General features: G+C 43.3%; 1 protein-coding gene across 1 annotated transcript in view; it reads right to left on the bottom strand.

The window, feature by feature from the left end:
* Window positions 1-23,056, bottom strand: part of si (sucrase-isomaltase) — a gene marked incomplete at both ends in the record, with an annotated part of 69,759 nt that extends 46,703 nt beyond the window's left edge. Inside the window, 13 exons of the mRNA XM_080543668.1 lie at window positions 306-390; window positions 496-609; window positions 5,559-5,678; window positions 6,065-6,196; window positions 8,338-8,463; window positions 9,520-9,632; window positions 10,791-10,890; window positions 11,669-11,840; window positions 18,049-18,200; window positions 18,302-18,411; window positions 22,006-22,126; window positions 22,317-22,408; window positions 22,954-23,056. Of these exons, the coding sequence (XP_080399794.1) occupies window positions 306-390; window positions 496-609; window positions 5,559-5,678; window positions 6,065-6,196; window positions 8,338-8,463; window positions 9,520-9,632; window positions 10,791-10,890; window positions 11,669-11,840; window positions 18,049-18,200; window positions 18,302-18,411; window positions 22,006-22,126; window positions 22,317-22,408; window positions 22,954-23,056 (1,540 nt within the window). The remainder of the gene's footprint in view (window positions 1-305; window positions 391-495; window positions 610-5,558; window positions 5,679-6,064; window positions 6,197-8,337; window positions 8,464-9,519; window positions 9,633-10,790; window positions 10,891-11,668; window positions 11,841-18,048; window positions 18,201-18,301; window positions 18,412-22,005; window positions 22,127-22,316; window positions 22,409-22,953) is intronic.
* Window positions 23,057-23,303: the final 247 nt, after the last annotated feature.

Raw genomic sequence — 23,303 nt, 5'->3', positions numbered from 1 at the left:
TAATGGATCAGATTATGTAAAAAACAAAATGTTGACAAAAATGGAGATAGAACCTTATAATTCTAACGCCACGATATATTTGTGGGTTGAATGATGTGTGTAACCATTCTTACTGGGGTTGAATGATGTGTGTAACCATTCTTACTGGGGGTGAATTATGTGTGTAACCATTCTTACTGGGGGTGAATGATGTGTGTAACCATTCTTACTGGGGTTGAATGATGTGTTTAACGATTCTTACTGGGGGTGAATGATGTGTGTAACCATTCTTACTGGGGGTGAATGATGTGTGTAACCATTCTTACTGGGAGTGAATGGAGGGTAGTTAAGGTTGTTGTCTGCACAACCCTTTGTTGATCCTTGCTTGAAGTTTGCTACCTCGTTCATGTCCTGCAACAGAGCCAGGAGACAGACATTAGATGAGGGCCAACCAGAAATATTACATTTCTATATAATTCTCATCATGTCAACTTAATCCGGTAAGAGGAGACTTACGATCCACAGACCATCGTGTTTGATTTCCTTATAGAACCTGTCGTACTCATCAGCCCACCACTCGATACATCCATCGTTGGTGTAGTCAGGAAAAACTGTCTCACCTGGCCATACCTAGACATAGAGAGGAAGGGTGATAATGCTGATGATGAGGAAGGGGGGGGGCAAAGGATGTTAGGAAAGTGAGGAGGGAGAAGTGAGAAGAGAAAGTAGGGCAGTAGAGGACAGAGCGTAGGAGAACTAGTAGAACTAGATCTATGCCATTTAGCTGACGCTTTTATCCAAAGCGACTTACATTGCAGCAAGGGCGTACAGTGTTGTTCAGTAGTGTATTACATCGATGCGGAAATACAATCAAGCACACTTCAATACTTCATCTATAAAGCATAGACGTAACTGTGTGTTAGAAGACGTCTTTAACGACATGCATTTTGAGTGATGATTAAATCTGAACAAGAGAGAAGAGAAAACAGAGAGATAGAGAGAGAGAGAGAGAGAGAGAGAGAGAGAGAGAGAGAGAGAGAGAGAGAGAGAGAGAGAGAGAGAGAGAGAAAGAGAGAGGGTGTGTGTGTGTGTGTGTGTGTGTGTGTGTGCATGTCAGTCTGGATCTGACCTTGTATGACACGGTAATAGAGATTCAATCTCACGGTTTTTCCCCTCCCGTCAGTCATTTCCTCTGGCTACCTCTACCTGTTACTCAACTAATGATCGTACTTTGCAACCAGGAGAGAGGTCATGCATTATGCTTGTGACATACCTAACAGACATAGCAGTATTCACACACACACACACACACACACACACACACACACACACACACAACCCATATGCTCTCTTCTCCTCTCTTCCATTCACTCTTTCTTCCAGTAACCTCCTTCCCCCCAGCCACGCCACTCCCATTGTACCTCTTACCTTTGTCTGCTGTTTTTTGTCTGCTGGGCATGTAGAAGTAGCTTTTATTATTATGCTTAAAGGCAATTAGCCCCCTAAGTTAATAGCCTTATTAAAACCACCTTGTCCTTGCATGTCCCCACTTTTGCTCATATGTCATCCTTACCATCTGTGCCTTGCTCATCCATAATCAAAAGCAGAACATGCACACACAAACAAACAAATATACAGACACATATAAACTCAAAGACACATGGGCTGGATGTTAGCACAGTCTTTGAAGCAGAACATTTTGAGATTAAACACTAATGTGAAATCGACGTATATGTTTGACCCGTTATATAACCATAAAAAAGCGATTAGCATGGGGCTAGGCAATCATCTGAGTAATCAAAAGCTTTTCCATAGCCCATGTAATACATGGCTTATCTTGCTCAAGAGCTTCACATGCTCGCTGTGTAGTTGAATAGGGGATTCAAAACTAGACGTTAAAAATGGAGATGAGAGAGACCCCTAATACCACCCCTTCAGGCCGGTGACGCTTAAAGGCTTTCCTACAGCGTGTTCTATCTATGTATGACCTAGCAAGTGCACCCATTTTATCTAACGAACCACTCTTGCAACAAGGTGAGGGACTCCAGTAATTAGGACAGTGTGCACCACAGACGGCATGGTCACATGGTCACAATGTATGTAGAGAAGCCCATAACGCCTCCACCCCACAGGTGGAGTGTGCCTGGATGCCCAAAGGGGGCTGCAATCCAAAGTCTCAACAATAACACCCGCATTGCAACGGGAGAGGCCCTGTGTGGACACAGACCTACCCAGAGTTTCGCAAAGCAGACAAACAATTGAACACAAACCCTGAATGATGCCGTCCTGGCTATGTAAACGCGCAGAGTGCGTACAGGACAGAAGGTGTTCATTTGCGCTCTAGAGAGGAGAAGGGTGGGGAATGTCAATGGAGTAGTACTTGGACGGGACACAGGGGCGCAGGCCTTCCAAGTCTAGGTTGGATCTTTCGTCGGCCAGATACATGGATCCATCAGCTCGGGATAAGGGTGGAACAATTGGCCATGCACTCGGGACGATAAGTCCAAGTGGACATGTAGAGTAGCTGGGGTATTTGACCTCCATGGTTTCCTAGGCCAATTCGGGGCATATCAGGAGCAAGGACAAACCGATCGCTATCATCTCAGCCAAGTTGATGAGTTGGTCAAACCACTACAAAGCCCACCAAGAAGAGACGCTGAGTGACCAAATCTGCCTCTGATGGAAGGTTCGTTGTCCGATTATCTCGACGTAAAGGCTGGTGCCAGCAAACTAACTTCTAGGTGGAAGGGCTTCTTCCATGAAGACTTTCATTAACACTAGAAGAGCCACGGGTGGCGTCACCAAATGAGTACCCCCTCCCCTCTCTGGAAGAGCTGTACAACACACGCTGTCTCAGGAAGGCCTCCAAGATCTCCAGGGACCCGACCCACCCTGGGTACGAACACTTTACCAGGCTGCCCTCGAAAAGGCGGTTCAGGACCCTGGCCGCAAGGACAAACAGACTGAAGAACAGCTTCTACCACAGGGCCGTCCAGGCCCTGAACACAGCAAAGACCTAAGTTCTGGGCCCTGGACAGTCTGGACGGATTGATGGCAGCTGCTGGACTGGAAAAATCAGGTGTAGTGCTGAGGCACAAACATGTACATTTCAAGCCTGCAAACTGTGACACTTTAAATAAATGTGAAATAATACTATTGTGCAATATGACAAACCTAGTCGTCTATCTGTACAGTATAGTACAGTGGATAGTGTACATAGCCTTTTATTTATGTAAACCAGCTCCTTCCCTTCTTGTGATTTTTTTAAAAGTTTTTTCCCTTTCCTAACACCAGGGGAGCCACCCCTCCTAAATTTCGTACCTGTACTGTAGCAATGACAATAAAGTCCATTCATTCATTCATTCATTCATTCATTCTAAGGACTCTGCTCCCGAAATTCCACCAACATATCTCCTGTGCCACTAGAGGAGACACAACTCTTGACCATGTGTATCCAAACACTGCTGAGGGTTACAAAGCCATGTGTAACTCCCCCACCTGGGACAGTCTGATCACCTCTCATTGTTGCTACTTTAAGTTCACATCACTCATCAAACGTGTGAAACTATCAGTGAGGACAACTAAAGTCTGGATGGAAGGAGCAGACTCTACACGACAACACCGATTTCAAAGCACAGACGTTCACCACTCAGGCCACTGTAGTGTACCACAGACTTATATGACTTACGTATATTCACTTATACGCTTCTTCCGTTCTGGAATACAACAATGTCACCACCCACAGATAAACAGATAAGAACTTTCCCCAACCAGAAGCCATGCATGAACTGTGAGGTCTGCTTACTGCTGGAAGCATGCAACACCGCTTTTAGACCTGGCGATAGAGAGGCCTACAGCTCATCCAGGGCTAACCTGAAGAGGGGCATCAGGGAGGCCAAGCTCCAGGCCATCAGAGATTACAAACCCAAAAACATAGCCTCCCCTACCTGCACTGATTCCCCTCCCCCCCCTCCCCCAGACGACCAGCCCCTCACACTCTCCATCATCTTGTGTGCTGTGCACTGAGGAAGGTGAATGCATGCAAGGCTGCTGGCCCCAACGGCATCCCTGGCCATGTGTTCAGGGCTTGTGCTGGGCAGCTGGCCATGGTCTTCACTGACAGTTTTAACCTGTCACTGGCCTATGCAGTTGTCCCCACGTGCCTCAAGTCACTAACTATTGTGCCAGTGCCGAAGAACTCAGCTGCAGCAGGCCTAAATGAAGTGAAGTGAAGTGCCTCGAGAGGTTGGTCCTGGCTCACCTTAAAGACCATCTACCCCATACACTGGATCCCCATCAGTTTGCCTACCATAAGAACAGGTCAACGGAGGATGCCATCTTCAAGGCACTACACTCCGCCCTGACACACCTGGACAAAAACAACACCTTCACAAGGATGCTGTTCATTGGTTTCAGTTCAGAATTCAACACTATCATCCCCTCCAAGCTGGTCACCAAGCTGGTCACCAAGCATCAGCACCTTCCTCTGTAACTGGACCCTGGACTTCCTGAACAACAGACCCCAGTGTGTTAAGCTTGACAACCACACCTCCTCCACCCTGAACACCGGTGTCCCACAGGGCTGTGTGCTGAGCCCTCTCCTCTACTCCCTCTTCACCCATGACTGTGTGCCCGTGCATGGCTCCAATATCATCATCAAGTTTGCAGACGACACCACCTGATAAGTAACATTGGCGAGTCAGCCTACAGGGAGGAGATTCAGCACCTAGCGCGGTGGTGTGCCAGCAACAACCAAGTCCTCAACACCAAGAAGACCATGGAACTCATTGTGGATTACAGGAAACCAGACGCTACGAACACACCACCATCTACATCAATGGGGTTCAAGTTCCTCGGTGTCCACATCTCCGAGGACCTCTCTTGGACCCTCAACTCCTCCAACCTGGTGAAATCTATACTTCCTGAGAAGACTGAAAAAAGGCCAGCTGTCTCTGAGGATTCGGGTACATTTTTATCAGTCCACCACAGAGAGTATTCTGACTAACTGCATAACAATGTGGTATGGCAGCTGCTCTGTCTCTGACCAGAAGGCCCTGCAACGGTGGTGACACCCTGCAGTACATCACCAGTGCCCAACTCCCAGCCATCGAGGTCCTCCAGGAAAAGTGATGTCTGCGGAGGGCGCGAGGCATCATTGAAGACACCTCTCACCCGTGGGACAGGTGACTCCCACATTGTATCTACATCTACAGTACATATCATATATAATACTGATATTCATACACATATATTGAGTTTTTATATTCATATTCATTGCATGTATACTGACTTCATATGAATTAACTTATTCTCACTGTAATAACGTATACTGTCCCACCATGTCCATACAGTCATGACTTTTGCACTATACACTATTTGCATCTGGTTAGATGCCAAACTGCATTTCGTTGTCTTAGTACCTGTACTCTGTCAATGTTAAGTTGAATCTAATCTAATCTACCTGTACCAGGCATGATTGTATAGGGGTCTTCAAACACATACATGCATACAGGCACACATACATACACACACACACACACACACACACACACACACACACACACACACGCGCTGCCCACCTCTCCCAATAGGGGTGTCTTTCCATCAGCCTCAGTGACCCAGGCGTTCTTCTGTATTCCACGATCATATGATTCATAAGAAGCACCATTCGCCCTCCTACTAGTGGCTACAGCTGGGTCCTGTGTGAAAAAATACAACCATTGAATCACATAGACGATTTCCAGCATATACAGTAGGGTTTAGAATAACCTTTAGTGAAACAATGAATTGGCTCAATTATGAATCAATTATGAATAATATAACATACATAGCAATAGAGGGAAGAACAGTCAAAGTGTGGCTAGAACTGTAGTTACATTTTAAGTCCACTTTAAGTACTCAAATGCCATAGAGGTAAAGACTTCTTCACAGAGACCATAGCCCACTTACATCAAAACCAGCTAATTGAATATTATTTCAATCTGATGATGTTCGTCAGAAGTCAAATTGACCGTCATTGTTATCATACAGTATTACAGAAACACTAGGCGAAAAATACTAAAACTCTGGCATTTGTTTTTTTTACCAATATGAGGATGTATCGCTGTCCATTCTTGTGGAGGTAGTCAGCAAAATCAGGAAGGTCTCTGAACTTGACAGCATCATAGGTGAAGTCCTTCTTGTCCTCCATGTAGTCTATGTCAGTGTACTGGATATCCTGGGACGGAAGGAGAAATCATTGGAATGAAATTGCTTCAAATAATTCAAACATTAGTAGGACGCAAATAGCAAAACTATGATGAAATCAATCAGGCCTAAATTAGGCATTACATTCTAAATATTACCAGTTGTCATTCTTTAAAAAATGGTTTGTGATGCTTTACTTTTTGTTTACAGACACATACTGTTAGCATACTCATAGTACTATACATCCACTCCAAACCACTGACATATTACAGTAGCTTGACTTAGATATCCTTACACAATATGAGTATGTTGGTTTATTTACTGTCTTGGCTTGTCTACTCAGAATAAACTGCATTGTATCACATAACGTATGCATGACTTGAATTCATCATTACATTAGTATTGCTATTTTTTTTACTGTTATGCCATAAATGCATTCATTCACATGTCTGTATCTAAGTATGACCTAAATGCATCCTCAAAATGGAGCATATTTGACATGACTTCAATGTATTCCCCTCATATATTAGCATCTAAGCATTCCTAATATACATCCTCTTAAATGTTAGCATATCACTTAAAGGCATCCACTCGCACATTAGCCCGCTGGCATGCCTTGGAGGTTCAGACCTTGATGTGAATACTTGCGACTTGGCTAATGTGTTCCGGAACCTTGGGAGGATTTTTGTGTTAGCACATTCTGTTTTTGGTCTGGACCCTGATTCTCTTGCCTAGCAATCCCTCTCCATATCGCCATAACAGATGGTTCACAGCTCCTGCCAGTTTCTTCCCTAATGTTAATCAGTTCCAGACGTATTAGTATAATGTGATAATGCCCTCTGTCGTCTATCTGATCGCTATCAAATATGTCCCTCAATATATCTTGAGAGAAACCAGCTGCATTCTAATGTCTTAGGGGGAGTCTATGGATGGGATTATTACACCCGCATTTGTTTTCATAAAATACCACTTGTATTTTGTACATGTATCTATGTGGTTGTGATAGATTGATTGTGTCAAAACTGTGGTTTCTTAATTATCTTGGAAGTTCAGTAGGAGCTCATGAGTTCACACAAGCTCAATATTAGCATGCTTCCCTGACTGTCACACTCATTTCCCCTTGAGGTCAAAGACCAGGTTATTTTCCATACACTGCCTGTTGAGCTGTGGATAATAATTGCTAGATTGTGATAGGTTGTTGTGTTTTGTGATAGTTATCAGTTGATAACATCCCCCTGTTTGTGGCACAGAATGGGCGTTTTTGTAAACTAACATGGGTGGATGAAGACTGGTGAATGAGCTCTGGCACACAGCTATGGTCTTTTTTCGGAACAAAATGTTGGCTACTAACAGGTGTAGTAAAAATAATGGACACAGAATGCCAGTGTAAAATACATGTCTTGTTTCTTTCTTGTTTTAAATTAGTGAATACATTCCTTAGCGCCTAGATCTCAGTGAGTCATATCTAGATAGAATGTTCTAGCATATTATTAAGCAGTGTCCACCAAACAACAACAAAAAAATGCGCCGCTTCTGTATATGAAACAGCGGCCTTCAAAGTGGAGTGGAATAGACCTGACAGTTGTTGCTAGGCTAACTGATATATTGAGCTGGCAAGGTAGCTAGGAACGAATAGTGATTATGCTAACACAAACCGTGTATGCATTTCTATGCAAGTAAAAGAGTAGCTTGCTTGTTTGTTTCATACAGAAATAGTGTATATGTATTGTGTATTTCTATAGAAATACATTCTATAGAAATTGTAGTGGAAGACATTTTCCAACATTTTCCACTGAATATCCACCATCTTGTGAAATGTTTGTTTGTCCCGCCCCTCCGTCAATTAGATTAGGTTACTTGGCCCAAAGTGAGACTGATGCACGGCGCTCCATTCCAAAAGTTGAAACAAGACAATTCAATACATCTGCTTAGGTGGAACTTAGAGCATACAGAAAGCGTCCTTCTCATTGAAAACAACTAGAAAAAGGCACTGGAGGATGGATAAATGTGTTGACACACAGAGTAACATTGATTCACAGCTCATAAACTAGTTTATGAACGAATACAAGTGTTTCTATTGTACATTAGCTCCGTAGGTTTCTAACGTTCCCCTGTTCTCCCTAGTTTCTCAATTCCTTGGTTTTTCTGTTGTTCCCCTGGTGTGGTTCTTACGTATGGCAGGCCAATAGCCCGGTTCCTCTCAACAGTCAGCTTAACTTCGTCCAGACTGCCGTAGTCCCAGCGAGACAACTGGAATCCTAGGGCCCAATACGGAGGTATAACCGGTCTGCCGATTAGCTGGACACACCAAAACACACAAATAAACAAACACTCAGAAACACACACATGCAGACACATACTTATTAGCATACTGGTCTCCTATTAAAATCGCATACCGATACACAATAATATTTCTTCCCAATTGCCTGTCCTGGTTCACGCATGTTATACTGGTAGGTGAATATGGAAGGCGATACACCATATAGGGAGGCTGTTGGGGTGGTGGAGGCATTAGCAGCAGCTTGCCTTTCACCCTAATGTGTTGCTGCTTAATCTCACCATGGAGAGCAATACTAATACTTAATCACACCATGGAGAGTCATTATTGTTGCTAATGCTAATGTGGGCTCATGTCCGACCACTCAAAGGTAGTGCCTCGTACTGCCTAACCTCCACACAATTGAGCTGCTGTGGAATTGGGAATGCATACTATGATGTATAGGAACACCATTTAATTAGGAAACAATTGCTTATTAGAGATAAGGTAATTGCGGCAAAAATAAGTAAAATATATCTTTTATGATATTTTATTATAAATGACACACATTAACACAGAGAAGAAAATAGCCAGAAGGAAAGCCTTTTTTGCTATCCTAATTAAATCTATTAGATAGATAGATAGATAGATAGATAGATAGATAGATAGATAGATAGATAGATTATTAGCCACACGACCAAAAGCCAGTGGAATTTGTCAGAGACACAGCCAGCATTTTATCAAAGACATTTATAGCATTTTGAATTGGCTTATTTATTCAACATTGACATTTTATATGAAACAGCAAAATAATTCAGATTCTGTTTTTAGGAACCTGATATCATGCTGAAACAGGAATGAACTTAACTAAGCAGCACATCACAGGTCAGGTCAGTGCAGCAGACTCACAAGTTCAGCAGTTCTGTGAGTTTTCCAGACAGGTGGAACCCCGCCGTTAGTCGTTTTTTTGGCAATATGTTGTCCCCCCAAAAAAGGTTAGAGATCATGGTTCCTATACCATGTGACCACATATGAATACTTATGATTATCATGCTTCATGCATATATTTATAAAAGGCACATAGGCCCATGTCTCACCAAAGAGAATTCCTGCACGACTTGCTCCGGTGTGTCTCCCAGTAGGATGTAGAAGTCTAGAATGCCTCCGATGGTTCTGTAGGTGACAGCTGGAGCAGGCTGCAGAGTCACCTCTGGAACAAACACACATGGAAGGAGAAACACACACATCAGTATCAGATGCGCCCACGTACACGCACAGGCACAGGCACACGCACACGCAAACACACACACACACACACACACACACACACACACACACATGCACACGCACACCAGACATCAGACATTCAGTTGTCATCAGACATTCCCATTTCAGTCCATCATCTCGTTCAGAGAGAAAAATGAATACTGATATGCTCTTTGATATGTCAGTCTGTGTGTGTGTGTGTGTGTGTGTGTGTGTGTGTATGTGTGTGTGTGTGTGTGTGACTCAACAGAATAATGCAAATAATTTAGTTCTATTTTGAGGTCTGTCTCTAGCCCTGTCTGCTCGTCCTAATTACTGAATGGTTGTTTAAAGATTATGAGAAAATACATTTAACATTTTAACCATTTAGCAGAAGCTTTTATCGGAAGCGATTTACAATTAGAGATTACGGGTAAGTGCCTTACTCAAGGGCACCCTAGTGGTGGTGTTCCCAGGTGGGATTTGAACACTAGAACAGCCATGGGTGGTGTGAGTAAACATTTATTTATGTCTTTGCACTCGATCAAATTTCAGGACCCTCCTTTCATTACTTTTCCTAGATATGTGCGTTCTACCACATCAGGATAAGCTAGTATAAAGCTATTTTGCAGTTTTTCTGTGTCGGAGGCAGGCTTATTTACCAGGCGGCCAACTAGTGGTCATTGTGTGTAAATAGCAGCTTCCCATTGTAAAGACTATGGTCATTTGACCCCCGAGGCGGCTCTTATAGTAGGTAAAAAAGGCACGGCTGTTCTAGTGTTAACTCATGACCTTTCGATCACCAGTCCAACTCACTATACACTAGGCCACCATTACAATTGATAAACATTCCCAATTCACTAACGTCCCTGTGCTCTACCATGCTCTCTTCACCTGCACCGGACGAATACTATCAGATCAATTGAAAGCATAACAAACTTTGAAGCTTGAAGCCATTATGGAGCGCTATTGCCAATGGTGTTGTGTTACAATGGATTTTCTAGACTTTTTGGGGGGCTTGGGCTGATGAAAAAGTCTGCAATGTCATTTGGGTCGGGTCAGACTTGAATGTGTCTGTGTGCGCCTGTGTGACTGTGTGGGTGTTGTTGTGTGTGTGTTGTACCCATAGCATTGCTGTTCATGAGGAAGACTCCAAATGACTTTCCGCTCTCATCTTCCAGACAGAGGAAGAAGGGATAGTGCCCGTAGAGGTTGTGTGTTCCCTGGAGTGATGATAGAGAAAGAGAGGGAGGAGAAAGAGAGACAGATCGAAGCTAAGGGGGGCGATTTCACTACATAATCAGCTTACAAGACATTCAATTATCCACCCCTTTGGGAAGGAGTCTACTCATGCAGAGAACACAACAGCCCTCCGTCCTCTTCACGCACTCACACACACGGGCTACCCTGCTGCGTGTTAGTGTCTGTGTAGCTCACATGTCTGTGGAGTTGTGTTAGTGTCTGTGTAGCTCACATGTCTGTGGAGTGGTATATAATGTGTATTCATATTTCCTTACATATCGTTATTGTTTTAGATTTGTGTTCTTTTTGACTTTTTACTGTATGTACAATTACACCAATGATGTCCGGCAATATATCTATATATATCATATTATATTCAAGCACTTTAACATACAAAATGTGGTATTGTACTGATTTCCGGGAACAATTCCCATTAGTAGTTTTTAAATTACGGACCATAACAATAACTATAACAACATTTATTTTGAGTGAGCACACTGGCACAAAAGAATAGCACTATACAAAACAAAACATACCTTAACACATTTGAAATCACTTCAATCGAAGTACACACCTCAATGGCAACATGGTGAATCTCAAAGATCAGTCGTTATCAAGAAAGTCACCCATTGATGTGTATGTGACAAATATGAGTGGGTGAAGTTCCTCATCTTGCGAAATTGTTATTGTAATGGCGGGACATGCATAGACTTGTATGTGTGTGTGTGTGTGTGTGTGTGTGTGTTATTGAATTCTCACCCCATTGGGGAATGCATCTCTGGAAAAAATGGGCCAGGTTTTCCAGTTGGTGTCATGGCGATATTGCTGATGGACATGTTCTCCTAGGCCGTAGATATTATGGGAGGGCAGCCTGGCAGACAGCTGCAGGTACTGATCAGCAAACACCAGCGGCCCCATAGTTGTGTCAAACCTGTGTTTTTAGAGAGAGAGAGAGAGTTGGATTACAATACACAAACATACAAACACACACAGAAACATGCACTATGTGACACAATCTGGTGAAAAGGTCAGCATGTCTGCAATTTCATAATCTGTAAAAAAACGGAAGAATGACCTTGCCCTACTTGGGGAATTACACCAGACCATTGTAACACTTCTCATGTAGTTAAATACCACTCCAAATGAGAATGGGCTAGAGAATACCGGCTTGTATTGAACTTTTGATCGATCATAAACAAAATTAACAAAATACAAAAACAAAACAGTCCCCACAAATACACTTCATACAATTATACATATATCATATCATATATCCTGGGTAACCTATCTCGGGTGCACCCTCACTATACTGGCTTCTAGAGAAACACACTGTACAAAATACTATGTGTTTAAATCCAAAATTGTAAAACAAATTAATAATTCTTCCCACAGTTAAACCCTCTGCATTGGAAACAGCAGGTAAGTGAAGAAACGTGAATGTCCTTTGCACTGCTGTGGACTGAGCAGTGAGTGCTTTGGAAAGAAAACGTGTGTACACACTGTGTAGTCTTTCACTCAGACAGTCTGTCCAAGGAAAATACACAAACAAATAATGGTATCAAATTAAATATTCAGATGGCTCAATGGGTTGACTCGCCACCTTGGAATGGACTGAACAAGGTCAGAATACTGTATAAGCTAAATGCAATTACAATTAGTTACATAGGACAGCTTCAATATAATTACATACATAGGGCAGCTTTAATGCCCATCCATACAAAACTAAATCGGTTCACTTAACAAGAACACATAGAATGGACTTCTCACCAGAGAAAGAATCTGTGTCATATGCCCTCCGTGTGTGTGCTGAAGCCACGCTGTGCTGGAGCTGTCGTGCCAAATTGTGTCCACCTGCCAATATTAGTCCGGCCCATGAATTCCCCCCTATGAATTTTGTATTTAATTAAGTTTATTCCATTTTGCTGAATCAGTGTGTGTTTGGATCAGGAGGCTGTCTCTATATCACAACCAGTTATGGAATTATATTTAGTAGCAGCGATATTCAGGGTCTGGGGCAATTATTATGGGCTCTCCCAGCCCGAGGCTCGCGTGCGCTCCGGGCTCTCGCCCTGCTGACTGTGCAATTTCCTCTATGTGTGTGTGTGTGTGTGTGTGTATCACAAATATCACAAATGTACATTGGGGTCTGGGGCAGTTCTTATGTCCTTTGCGCTCCAGGCTCTACATTAGCAGAGCGGATTACGTGTGAAATGAGCATGCTAGCAGGTGTTTTCATATAAAATGTATATACCTACATAAAAGCTATAGCTGACTAGTGAGCCTGCATCAACCTTAATGCTATTCAAGTGCAAGAAGATTACATTTGTCTCCCCAGTTTGAGACACATTTATCTGTGGTAGTCAGCACACAGTGGTAAAATGATGTCACAGCCGAACAGTATTTGGCCCATTAGTCCGGGAATCTGCGGAATGCATGTCGGCATAGCAACAGTGTTCAAACGATTTGATTTTGATGGGCCGTTGATGGGCCGGACTAATATTGACAGGCGGACACAATTTGGCATGACAGCGCCTTGTTTCGTTTTCACAAATAAAACAGAGATATGTTTTTTCCGTCTTTCTTGTACAGTATATAAGTATACAAGTATACAGTATACATTATATATAGTTATATAATGTAACTCATAGGTGTATTAATTAGAGCTGTCGATGTTAACGCGTTAACGATCACGGCTAATTTGGAAACCTTAAAGCAGTAAAAAAAGAAATATATTTGATCATCAATATTGTCACTTGATAGGGGTGATACGTTGTGCCTAAGAGTAGGAGCATTCATTGATTAAATAATATACCCTTACGTTTTCATCACACTTTGAGGATTAAGAAGTCTTCAGTATGTAATAGAACAGAATGATACAAATGCTATCAATATTAGACAACTATGGAGAAAACATAGCTATTACACATTGTAATGTGATGGTTATTTTCCAATGTTGACTTAAGGTTGTCATTTGATGGCCATCATGTAATGTTGCTACATGAATGTCCATGGGTTGAAAATGAAAGTTATCTTAACATTGGCTGTTGACAGTCAGCATCAGAATGAATCTCACAGGTGAAAATAATTGTTTATGGAGTTTGCTGAGTCTTGCAGAAGCTTATAACATTAACATGTGTTAGCATTCAGTCCAGTATTCTATCCTTACTAAATGGTTATTGGACTGAATTGGTTGTGTTCGTTTCTCCCCCCTTACTTTGGTGTTCCCGGTCAAATTTGACCGGTTTGTTTGAACTACTCTTACATTAACACAAAAACCATTAATCATCACCAAATTGTATTTAACACCCTTTTAAGCTGTAAACAATATCAGACTAGTGGTTAACATGAATAACTGCAGTGAATATACAAAGAATAGACACTGAAAATATAATGGTTGTGGATGTGTGGGTGTGTATGGGGATGTTTTCCATCTGATGGATGAACATACAGTAATCTAGGGTTACCCATTAATTTCCTATGGTGGTCATTTTTGACCGGGAACACCACAGGTGTTACAAAGTTGACTAAACCTCAAAAAAATCGATGAAAGTGGTGATCAGCAATTGCACATGTGCAAATGCCTAGAGTGGAGGATAGCATAAGGCCTTGAGGCAATCAAATGTAAAACACAATATTTATGAAATTGATAAAAGGTTTTAAATCAGTCAGATTTGACCCGAACACGACAGGAAGGTTAATGGTATGATGGTTCAACAGGGAGTGTGTGGTATGCCCTGATGGGCTGGTTTGCGGTGTCATTGATTGCTGTGATGTCACACAGGCCCACTGAGCGTTGCTACAATGACAGGGGTGTGATTATGCCATCTTGGTCACCGAGGGAGACTGACATGGAATATGGGTTTACAATGCACAATAAAGAGATCAGTGTATAGTTTACAGGGACTCCAAAGGGATGAGATCACATGTCTAATATCAGTTATTAATTATAATTGTTTTCTTTCTCATTTCACTCTCTGTGAACGAATGTCTAAAAGCCATACTGTTAAATGAAAACATGCTGTTAAGGTAGACGTGGCAGACACATTTGCCAAATTAACTCAAAGCTGAATCACACCAAATCGAATCTCACCTGCTATAATGTGTTTTCTCCCCTTCCCTGCGATCCCACTCCATCCTTGACTTCCATAGTGTACTTAGACGAGGCACTCCACCTCGCCGCCACAATCAATCCAATCCGGTTTGCTCAAGATGTCTTGATCTTGCATTTGCCGGAGGACTCTGGAAATGCCAGTCAGCAGTGAGGAAAGCAGAGGCTATGGTATCCTTTGCCTCCTTTTAATCCCTCCACTTCCTGCCTCTCACTGAGACATGGATCACATTGTAGAACATAGCTATACTCCAGCAGCACTCTCTGCTGTCTACTCCTTTTGTCATACCCCTAGACCCTCTGGTCAAGGAGGTGGCATAAGGCGCCTCATTCTTAAGAACATTACATGTCCACTTAGGTGAGATGAGGAGCCCTATGCCACCTCCTTGACCAGAGGGTCTAGGGGGCTGTCTAGGGGGTTATCACGTCTGTCCATGTCCTCATTTGAATTCTATGCTGCTTCTGTTACTTTCCCTGTCAAACTTCATCGCCCTCTCTGTCAACTTGGCGACTTCTTAGATGAGATGGATGTCCTTCTCAGCTACTTCCTTGATGGCATACTGCTCACTCTCCTGTCTTCAACATTAAATCTCTAAACTCTCTTAACCTTATCTCCTCATTTGACCTTACCCAGTCACCAGATCCAGCTTCTCTTCCAACCTTATTGTTACCCGGTTTCTGACCATCACTTTGTATCTTTCTCCCTTCCCCTTCCCCTTAAATCCACTTTCTGTGTCCACTCTCCTCTAGGCCAGCAAGATCCTCTCCTATTTTATCTTATTTATTTTTATTTTGCCATTTAGCAGACGCTTTTAATCCAAAGAGACTTACAATTACGAATTATAGGGACATTCCCCCTGGAGTAACTGAGGGCTAAGTGCCTTACTCAAGGGCACACTAGTAGTGGTATGGTTTCAGGCGGGATTTGAACTCACAACCTTCCGATCACAAGTCCATCTCACTGCGAGCTAGTAGTAGAACAGGTCTTAAAGTAGCTAGTAGTAGAACAGGTCGTAAACTGACCATCCTGACAGCCTGGCATTTTATCACTCTCTCCTCCTGAAGTTCTCCTCTTCTGTGACTGAGCAAACCATTGTGACCTCCTTCTCATACAAGTATTCCAGCAATGGGTCATTGCACTCGGTCTGGATTCTTCTGCATTGGCATGGATGCATGCTTGTCTCCAAAACATGCCTAACAGCGTGACAGCTGTGGAGAGACCCCTCCTGTCAGGACAGGCCCTCCATAGATCTTTACCTTTCACAGGACAATGCACATTGCTGTCTGTCTTTAATGATCAAGGATCACAACGTTCCTCTGGGCATGGATGCGCTGGCTAACTAGTATTCAGACACACTCCTTTCTGCATGCCCTCCTGTCTGCCTAATTTCTCCCACTCTGAACAGCGTGAGATTGTGCTGTCTATCATTTTTTCTGATTGCCCCGCATTAGCCAGAGACCTTGATGGGCAGAGATACAGTAGCACAGCTTTTTTACACATGACCTTGGCACCTTCCATTGCGCAGGGACTTGCTATCCCAATCACAGGGGTACATATTTCACCCGCACCCAAGTTGATGGATCTGTGGGTTAGCCCATGAGAGGGCCAATACTTGGAGGGCTTGGCCACAAACTTGTTGCAGCACGATTCAGGGTGCTAGAGCCCCCTTGACAGCAAGCCTACACGATTTCAAGAGGAGGGCGTTTGAGGGTTGGCTTGAGAGGAGTGGTGGGGTGCCTTTACAGTGCTCCACTCCCACAACCCTCTCCTTCCTACAGGACCTGCCAATAAAGGCCAGATGGCCACCATCCGGCATGCCATGTTGGTCCTGGTTAAACGACTATAGGGAAGGGAGCATGCCACATCTGTCCATACTTAAAGGATACCTGTTCCATTTGGGACTTGTGCCTTGTCCCGGACACTGGTCAAAGTTTATGTTTCTGAGATGTGTGCTGCAGTCAGTCGGGCTCCCCCTCTCACCTTCGTGAGATTCTACCGACTGGATGTCACTGTGTCTTCTTTGGTGTATTCTTTGGCTAAGTATGGTACTCTATCCTTGTACTCTATCAGGTTTTCTTTACAGGCTTTGGCAATTAGGGAGTTGTACAACTCCCTATGTCCTATAGTGAGATGTTGAACCAAATCAGTATGGCATGTATCGCCAGTTCTCTGAGGGAGATGGAGACATCTAACCAGATTGCCCCTCTTTTACGAGTTTGTAAAGAGGTGGTTTACAAAATGAAACGGCAGTGCATAGTAGTAGCCTTTATAGGCTGGGCTGGAGCAGGATCAGCCATGCAACCCTGCCTGTTCCAGGTGTGATTGAATAGGGTTTCAGCGAATAGGGTACGGAGAGATGCATATAAAATGTCCATTCATTCTTAGAACTAACAGTTCTATATGGAAACAAAAATGGTCTCATGCTTTGATGAATATAAGGCACCCCTAAAGGTGGTACATGGAACCATTCACATGTATAAACATGAGCAAATACAATTGCAATCAAACACAAACCATCATCACAGGTAAATGTTTTAGTCATAATTCAGCACAAAGAATGAAAATTCACAATTACCCACAATTCCCTAGCAACAACAGGGAACAGGGAACCCTAACAAGGTTTGATGGGTAATTGTGGGTAATTGTGAATTGTGTCTGTTTATGTTGTAATATCTCACTAAGCATTGTATCTGTGATGTTGGTTATGTTTGACTATTGAGTGTAATACATCTGTGCTCATGTTAATGTGACATCTCAAACAGGGGCATTGCATGGAATGAGAAAAAAAAAATCCCCCAATGCACTCAGCGTCCAACTTGATCCTATGCCCTTGGAAGGCGCATGAAGAGTAATAAACATAAATCATCTGGATTTCAAACCAACAATAGATTAAGCTGTCTTCAAAAACGTGTGTGTGCATGTACATATTCTGAAAACAGGAAGCTTCCAGTAGTAGGACTTACCATGAGTGAAAACACACACAAACACACACAAACACACACAAACACACACAAACACATGCAGACTTACAAGACTTTGTTGGTCTCTTTCCTGCGCACTTGTAGCCCAAAGGGATTGTCTGTGAGCTCCAGTGTGTGGCTGATGGGCCCGGAGGGATGATGGTTAGGGATGTTCACATGCTCATGGGGAACCTCAAACCTCTTGTTATGGCCATCTGAGATCTAAGGGAGAGATGGTATGTGTAAGTGTGTGGCTGTGAGTTGTTGTATAGAACATGTGGGTAAAACAGCTGTCATGCAGCAAAGTGTGTGTCTGTGTGTACCGTGAATCTGAGTCGGTTGTGTGACTGCATTTCAGCACGTAGAGAGAGCTCCTCGATATCAGCACCAAACAGAGAGGGGGAGGCCTTTCTCCTCAGACGGGCGGTCAGTACTATCAAAAAGGATACAAAACAGAGAGAGAGTTGAAAAATGAAATCAAATTCTATGTCATTGCTATCCTATGTTTTAGAATGCCGAGCACTGAAGGAATTTGACCGGCTGGCCATACTTTATCCTTTACATAGCAGACTCTGCATTCCCCATGTGTATATACAGTATATATATCTATACTCTCATCAGATATGGTTGAAACTGAGAATGTCCACTTATTGATTAGCTTCTGCTATGGCAAGACCTTATTGGACAGCAATACCAGACCTCCATGCCTCTATGGGTACACTTTTATAATAATTGAAGATTGAACATTTGACATGTATTTAACATTTAGAAAATTTATTTATTAACAACAACAATAATTGTTCATGATAATTGTCTATATAATACTGTAATACTGTAATAATGTCTCTATAAAATGTCTATAAGTGGTCTATGGTGGTCACTGTAATGGAAAACTGTATTCCATTCTTGATAGAACTGTTTAGTCAATCATTTGGTAATATAACTGTTTAGTTTAACGTCTGCTGGTACATGTCACATGCTTCTGATATATGTACATCCTTTGTATACAGATGCCTTAGGGGCTGCCCCATTGTTGTAAGGATCAGGCACATGAGGGATGTAATTGATTGTGAGACCCCCAAACTGGTATGTTCCCAGCCAATAATGGTGTCTGTGTGTCTGTGTGTCTGGTGTGTCTGTGTGTTGGTGTTTATGGTGTGTCTGTGTGTCTGTGTGTCTGTGTGTCTGTTTGTCTGTGTGTCTGTGTGTCTATGTGTTGGTGTGTCTGTGTGTTGGTGTGTCTGTGTGTCTGTGTGTTGGTGTGTCTGTGTGTCTGTGTGTCTGTGTGTCTGTGTGTTGGTGTGTTGGTGTGTCTGTGTGTCTGTGTGTCTGTGTGTTGGTGTGTCTGTGTGTCTGTGTGTTGGTGTGTCTGTGTGTCTGTGTGTCTGTGTGTTGGTGTGTCTGTGTGTTGGTGTGTCTGTGTGTCTGGTGTGTCTGTGTGTCTGTGTGTTGGTGTGTCTGTGTGTTGGTGTGTCTGTGTGTCTGGTGTGTCTGTGTGTTGGTGTGTCTGTGTGTCTGTGTGTCTGTGTGTCTGTGTGTCTGTGTGTCTGTGTGTCTGTGTGTCGGTGTGTCGGTGTGTCTGTGTGTCGGTGTGTCGGTGTGTCTGTGTGTCTGGTGTGTCTGTGTGTTGGTGTGTCTGTGTGTTGGTGTGTCTGTGTGTCGGTGTGTCTGGTGTGTCTGTGTGTCTGTGTGTCTGTGTGTCTGTGTGTCTGTGTGTTGGTGTGTCTGTGTGTCTGTGTGTCTGTGTGTTGGTGTGTCTGTGTGTTGGTGTGTCTGTGTGTCGGTGTGTTGGTGTGTCTGTGTGTCTGGTGTGTCTGTGTGTTGGTGTGTCTGTGTGTCTGTGTGTCTGTGTGTTGGTGTGTCTGGTGTGTCTGTGTGTCTGTGTGTCTGTGTGTTGGTGTGTCTGTGTGTTGGTGTGTCTGGTGTGTCTGTGTGTCTGTGTGTCTGTGTGTCGGTGTGTTGGTGTGTCTGTGTGTCTGTGTGTCTGTGTGTTGGTGTGTCTGTGTGTCTGTGTGTCTGTGTGTTGGTGTGTCTGTGTGTCTGTGTGTTGGTGTGTCTGTGTGTCTGTGTGTCTGTGTGTCTGTGTGTCTGTGTGTCTGTGTGTCTGGTGTGTCTGTGTGTCTGTGTGTCTGTGTGTCTGTGTGTTGGTGTGTCTGTGTGTCTGTGTGTCTGTGTGTCTGTGTGTCTGTGTGTCTGTGTGTTGGTGTGTCTGTGTGTCTGTGTGTCGGTGTGTCTGTGTGTCTGTGTGTCTGTGTGTCTGGTGTGTCTGTGTGTCGGTGTGTCTGTGTGTCTGTGTGTCTGTGTGTCTGTGTGTTGGGGTGTCTGTGTGTATGTGTGTCTGGTGTGTCTGTGTGTCTGTGTGTTGGTGTGTTGTTGTGTCTGTGTGTCTGTGTGTCTGTGTGTCTGTGTGTTGGTGTGTCTGTGTGTCTGTGTGTGTCTGTGTGTCTGTGTGTGTCTGTGTGTCTGTGTGTCTGTGTGTCTGTGTGTCTGTGTGTCTGTGTGTTGGTGTGTCTGTGTGTTGGTGTGTCTGTGTGTCTGTGTGTCTGTGTGTTGGTGTGTTGGTGTGTCTGGTGTGTCTGTGTGTCTGTGTGTTGGTGTGTCTGTGTGTCTGTGTGTTGGTGTGTCTGTGTGTTGGTGTGTTGGTTGCGCAGGGGTTAACTGAGTAAACAGCCTCGTAGGGAGATTTACTATCTCCATAGAATTACAATCTCTGTGTTGCCGTATCTGGTTTCCTTCAAATGTGCATCCTCAGACGACCTCTAGTCAAAACGTATAATCTTGCGTTTGTATAACCTGTTGAGTGCTGCAATGATATATGATGTGTTCCAATGCTTCTGTATTCCAACAAGAGGGGTCAGGCGAGCTGTGGCCCCTCAGACTTAAGCTCGATCAACTTTGGACTCTGTGTATTGTATCTGTCTCTGCTTGCAAGCAATAAACGATCATACAGTATAACCTATATATCGTGGTGTGCAAGATTTCATTTCTTGTTTCTCATCTCTGAAGAGCTATGGACAAATGTTTTCTGACTGTTGTGGTTAAACCCTAGACTTCCACCACAGTCATTCTATATATGTTAGCAGGTTATCTTGCTATAATTCAATTATGACTAATATGGGCAATACTCTTATTTTGAAGGGATAAACATCATAAAATGTGGAACTGGGTTTGACAGCTCTTGTGTTGCTACACACTAGGTATTTGGTTAAAACTATCCAATGAACAAACAATTGATCGGCTATGGTCAGCTGCTGCCTCGAAGAAAAAGAGAGAGATGTAAATCACATATCTCTAGCAACTTACTTCAAAGGTGATGCTACTATATTATCTATAAGCTAGATAATAGCTATATGCTCGTTTTGATACTGTCATGACTGGCTAATGTCAAGCTTTGTCGTAAGCTTGAAACATCTCGTCGTTTAAACACCGATTTGACACAGATTGCTATATGCTGTGTTGCTGTTTATTGACTTGCCAATGTTCATGCCACAGCAGGCGAGTAGCCTCACTGCAGTTTCTAATTGGGCTAACAAGTGATGTGAATTATCCGTTTATGACGACTTATTATGAATCATGCAATGTTGGATCACTTTACTTGATGTCCCCTATAAACATGCATTACTGCATAAATGCTTATTATATGGAAGGTAAAGCTATTTCACTTGGAGTGCCTTATTTTAGACTCAATAATGAAGTTAGTAACTCACTGATAAATGGTAAATGGTGTTCCACTTTACATTAAGGTCACATTTCATGGTTAAATGTGACCTTAATGTCTACAGAAAGAGAGAGCGAGGGGCACTTAGGTAGCGTAGCGGGTTAAGTGTTGACCATGTAACCGCAGGGTCCCCGGTTCGATTCCGGCCGGGGACATATCCTGCATGTCATCCCTCCTCTCTCTCTCTCACCCATCCTTCCTGTCTAAATCTCTACTGTATCTGTCAATACAATGAGAAATATGAGTGGGACTGTCCCACTCAGAAAAAATATCTTAAAAAAAAAAAGAAAGAGAGAGCAAGAATCTCACCATAGTCACTGGGGCTCTGCTTAGAAACAACTGTGTATCCATGATTGGTAGAAAAGAAGCACCAGGGAACGTTCCTCTCATCCAGTGGGCTCCAACAACAGCCTCTCTGCTGACATGTCAACTAGAGACAGAAAAGAAACACCGTCAACACAATCCCCAAGACCATCATTGTCATCATCATCATCACCATCATCATCACCATGCACCCAAGCAGTCTCCTTAGTGATACTCGATAATGTGTCCTAAAAGGCATGATTAAAGTGTAGACCTCGCTGACCTCCTGAGGACTTCAGGTCCCCATGGAAACATACCTTAGAAGCACCTGCTTCTGGGTAACAGTCGACTCTCTCTGCCAGTGGGATGGTGGGGCATTCTAGAACTATCTCTGTGGTCTCATTTTTCTCTGCCAGAGAGCACAACAACAAATCAGACATCACCCTGGAAAAGTACAATAGTGGATTGAATGGAATTGTATTTGTCCGTCTGCCATGTCCTTCAGATCAATAGTTAACATTTAATAACATGAATAACACCATATTCCCAGGGCAGTAAGGATGATGTTATACTGTAAGTATATGTGTGTATGCCCTCTGCGGGACTGTTTGTGGTGCATCTTCGAAAAACAGAGGATGAGTGGAAGCAGACGGGCAACTGTGTGGTGTGTGTGTGTGTGTGTGTGTGTGTGTGTGTGTGTGTGTGTGTGTGTGCGTGTGTGTGTGTGTGCTTGTGTGTGTGCACATTTCTGTGTCACTGACTCTATTCCAGACATCTATTGATTGATTATGACAGCTGTCATAATATCCATATCTGTGTACTCTCTTATTCTCCTCAACAAACCCTAGTCTCCAACCCACAGCATTGGATCCTGGGTACTTGTGTCTAAGCACTTTTGTCAGTGTGTGCGTGTGTGAGTGTATGTGTGTGTGCATAAGAGAAAAAAAAAATCACCATCCGTAGCCAACATGACGATAAGCGCGACTGCTGCCGTAGTCATCAACAGGAACAGGACTAGTAGGGTCACCTCCAACCCTGAGAACTTCCTCTTCCCCATCTAACACACACACACACACACACACACACACACACACACATACAAGCATACACCACACAAAAACACACACACTTACAATTACAATACTGTCACAAATATTGTTTAGTACAAATTCATACAAGGTGAGTCCCACACTCTCCCTGGCCAGTGGTCTGTTCATTGACCGCATGCCAGAGCAACCCAGCTATTCTAAACACACCCATCATATCACAGGAGCCATTAGGCCCTAGTCCAAGCATTGGTGAAG

The sequence above is a fragment of the Nansenia antarctica genome (genome assembly GCF_963989245.1).
Source record: "Nansenia antarctica genome assembly, chromosome: 12".
Classification (NCBI taxonomy): Eukaryota; Metazoa; Chordata; class Actinopteri; order Argentiniformes; family Microstomatidae; genus Nansenia; species Nansenia antarctica.
Note: the sequence above shows the minus strand (reverse complement) of the source record. Positions and strands in the feature narration are given on the sequence as shown.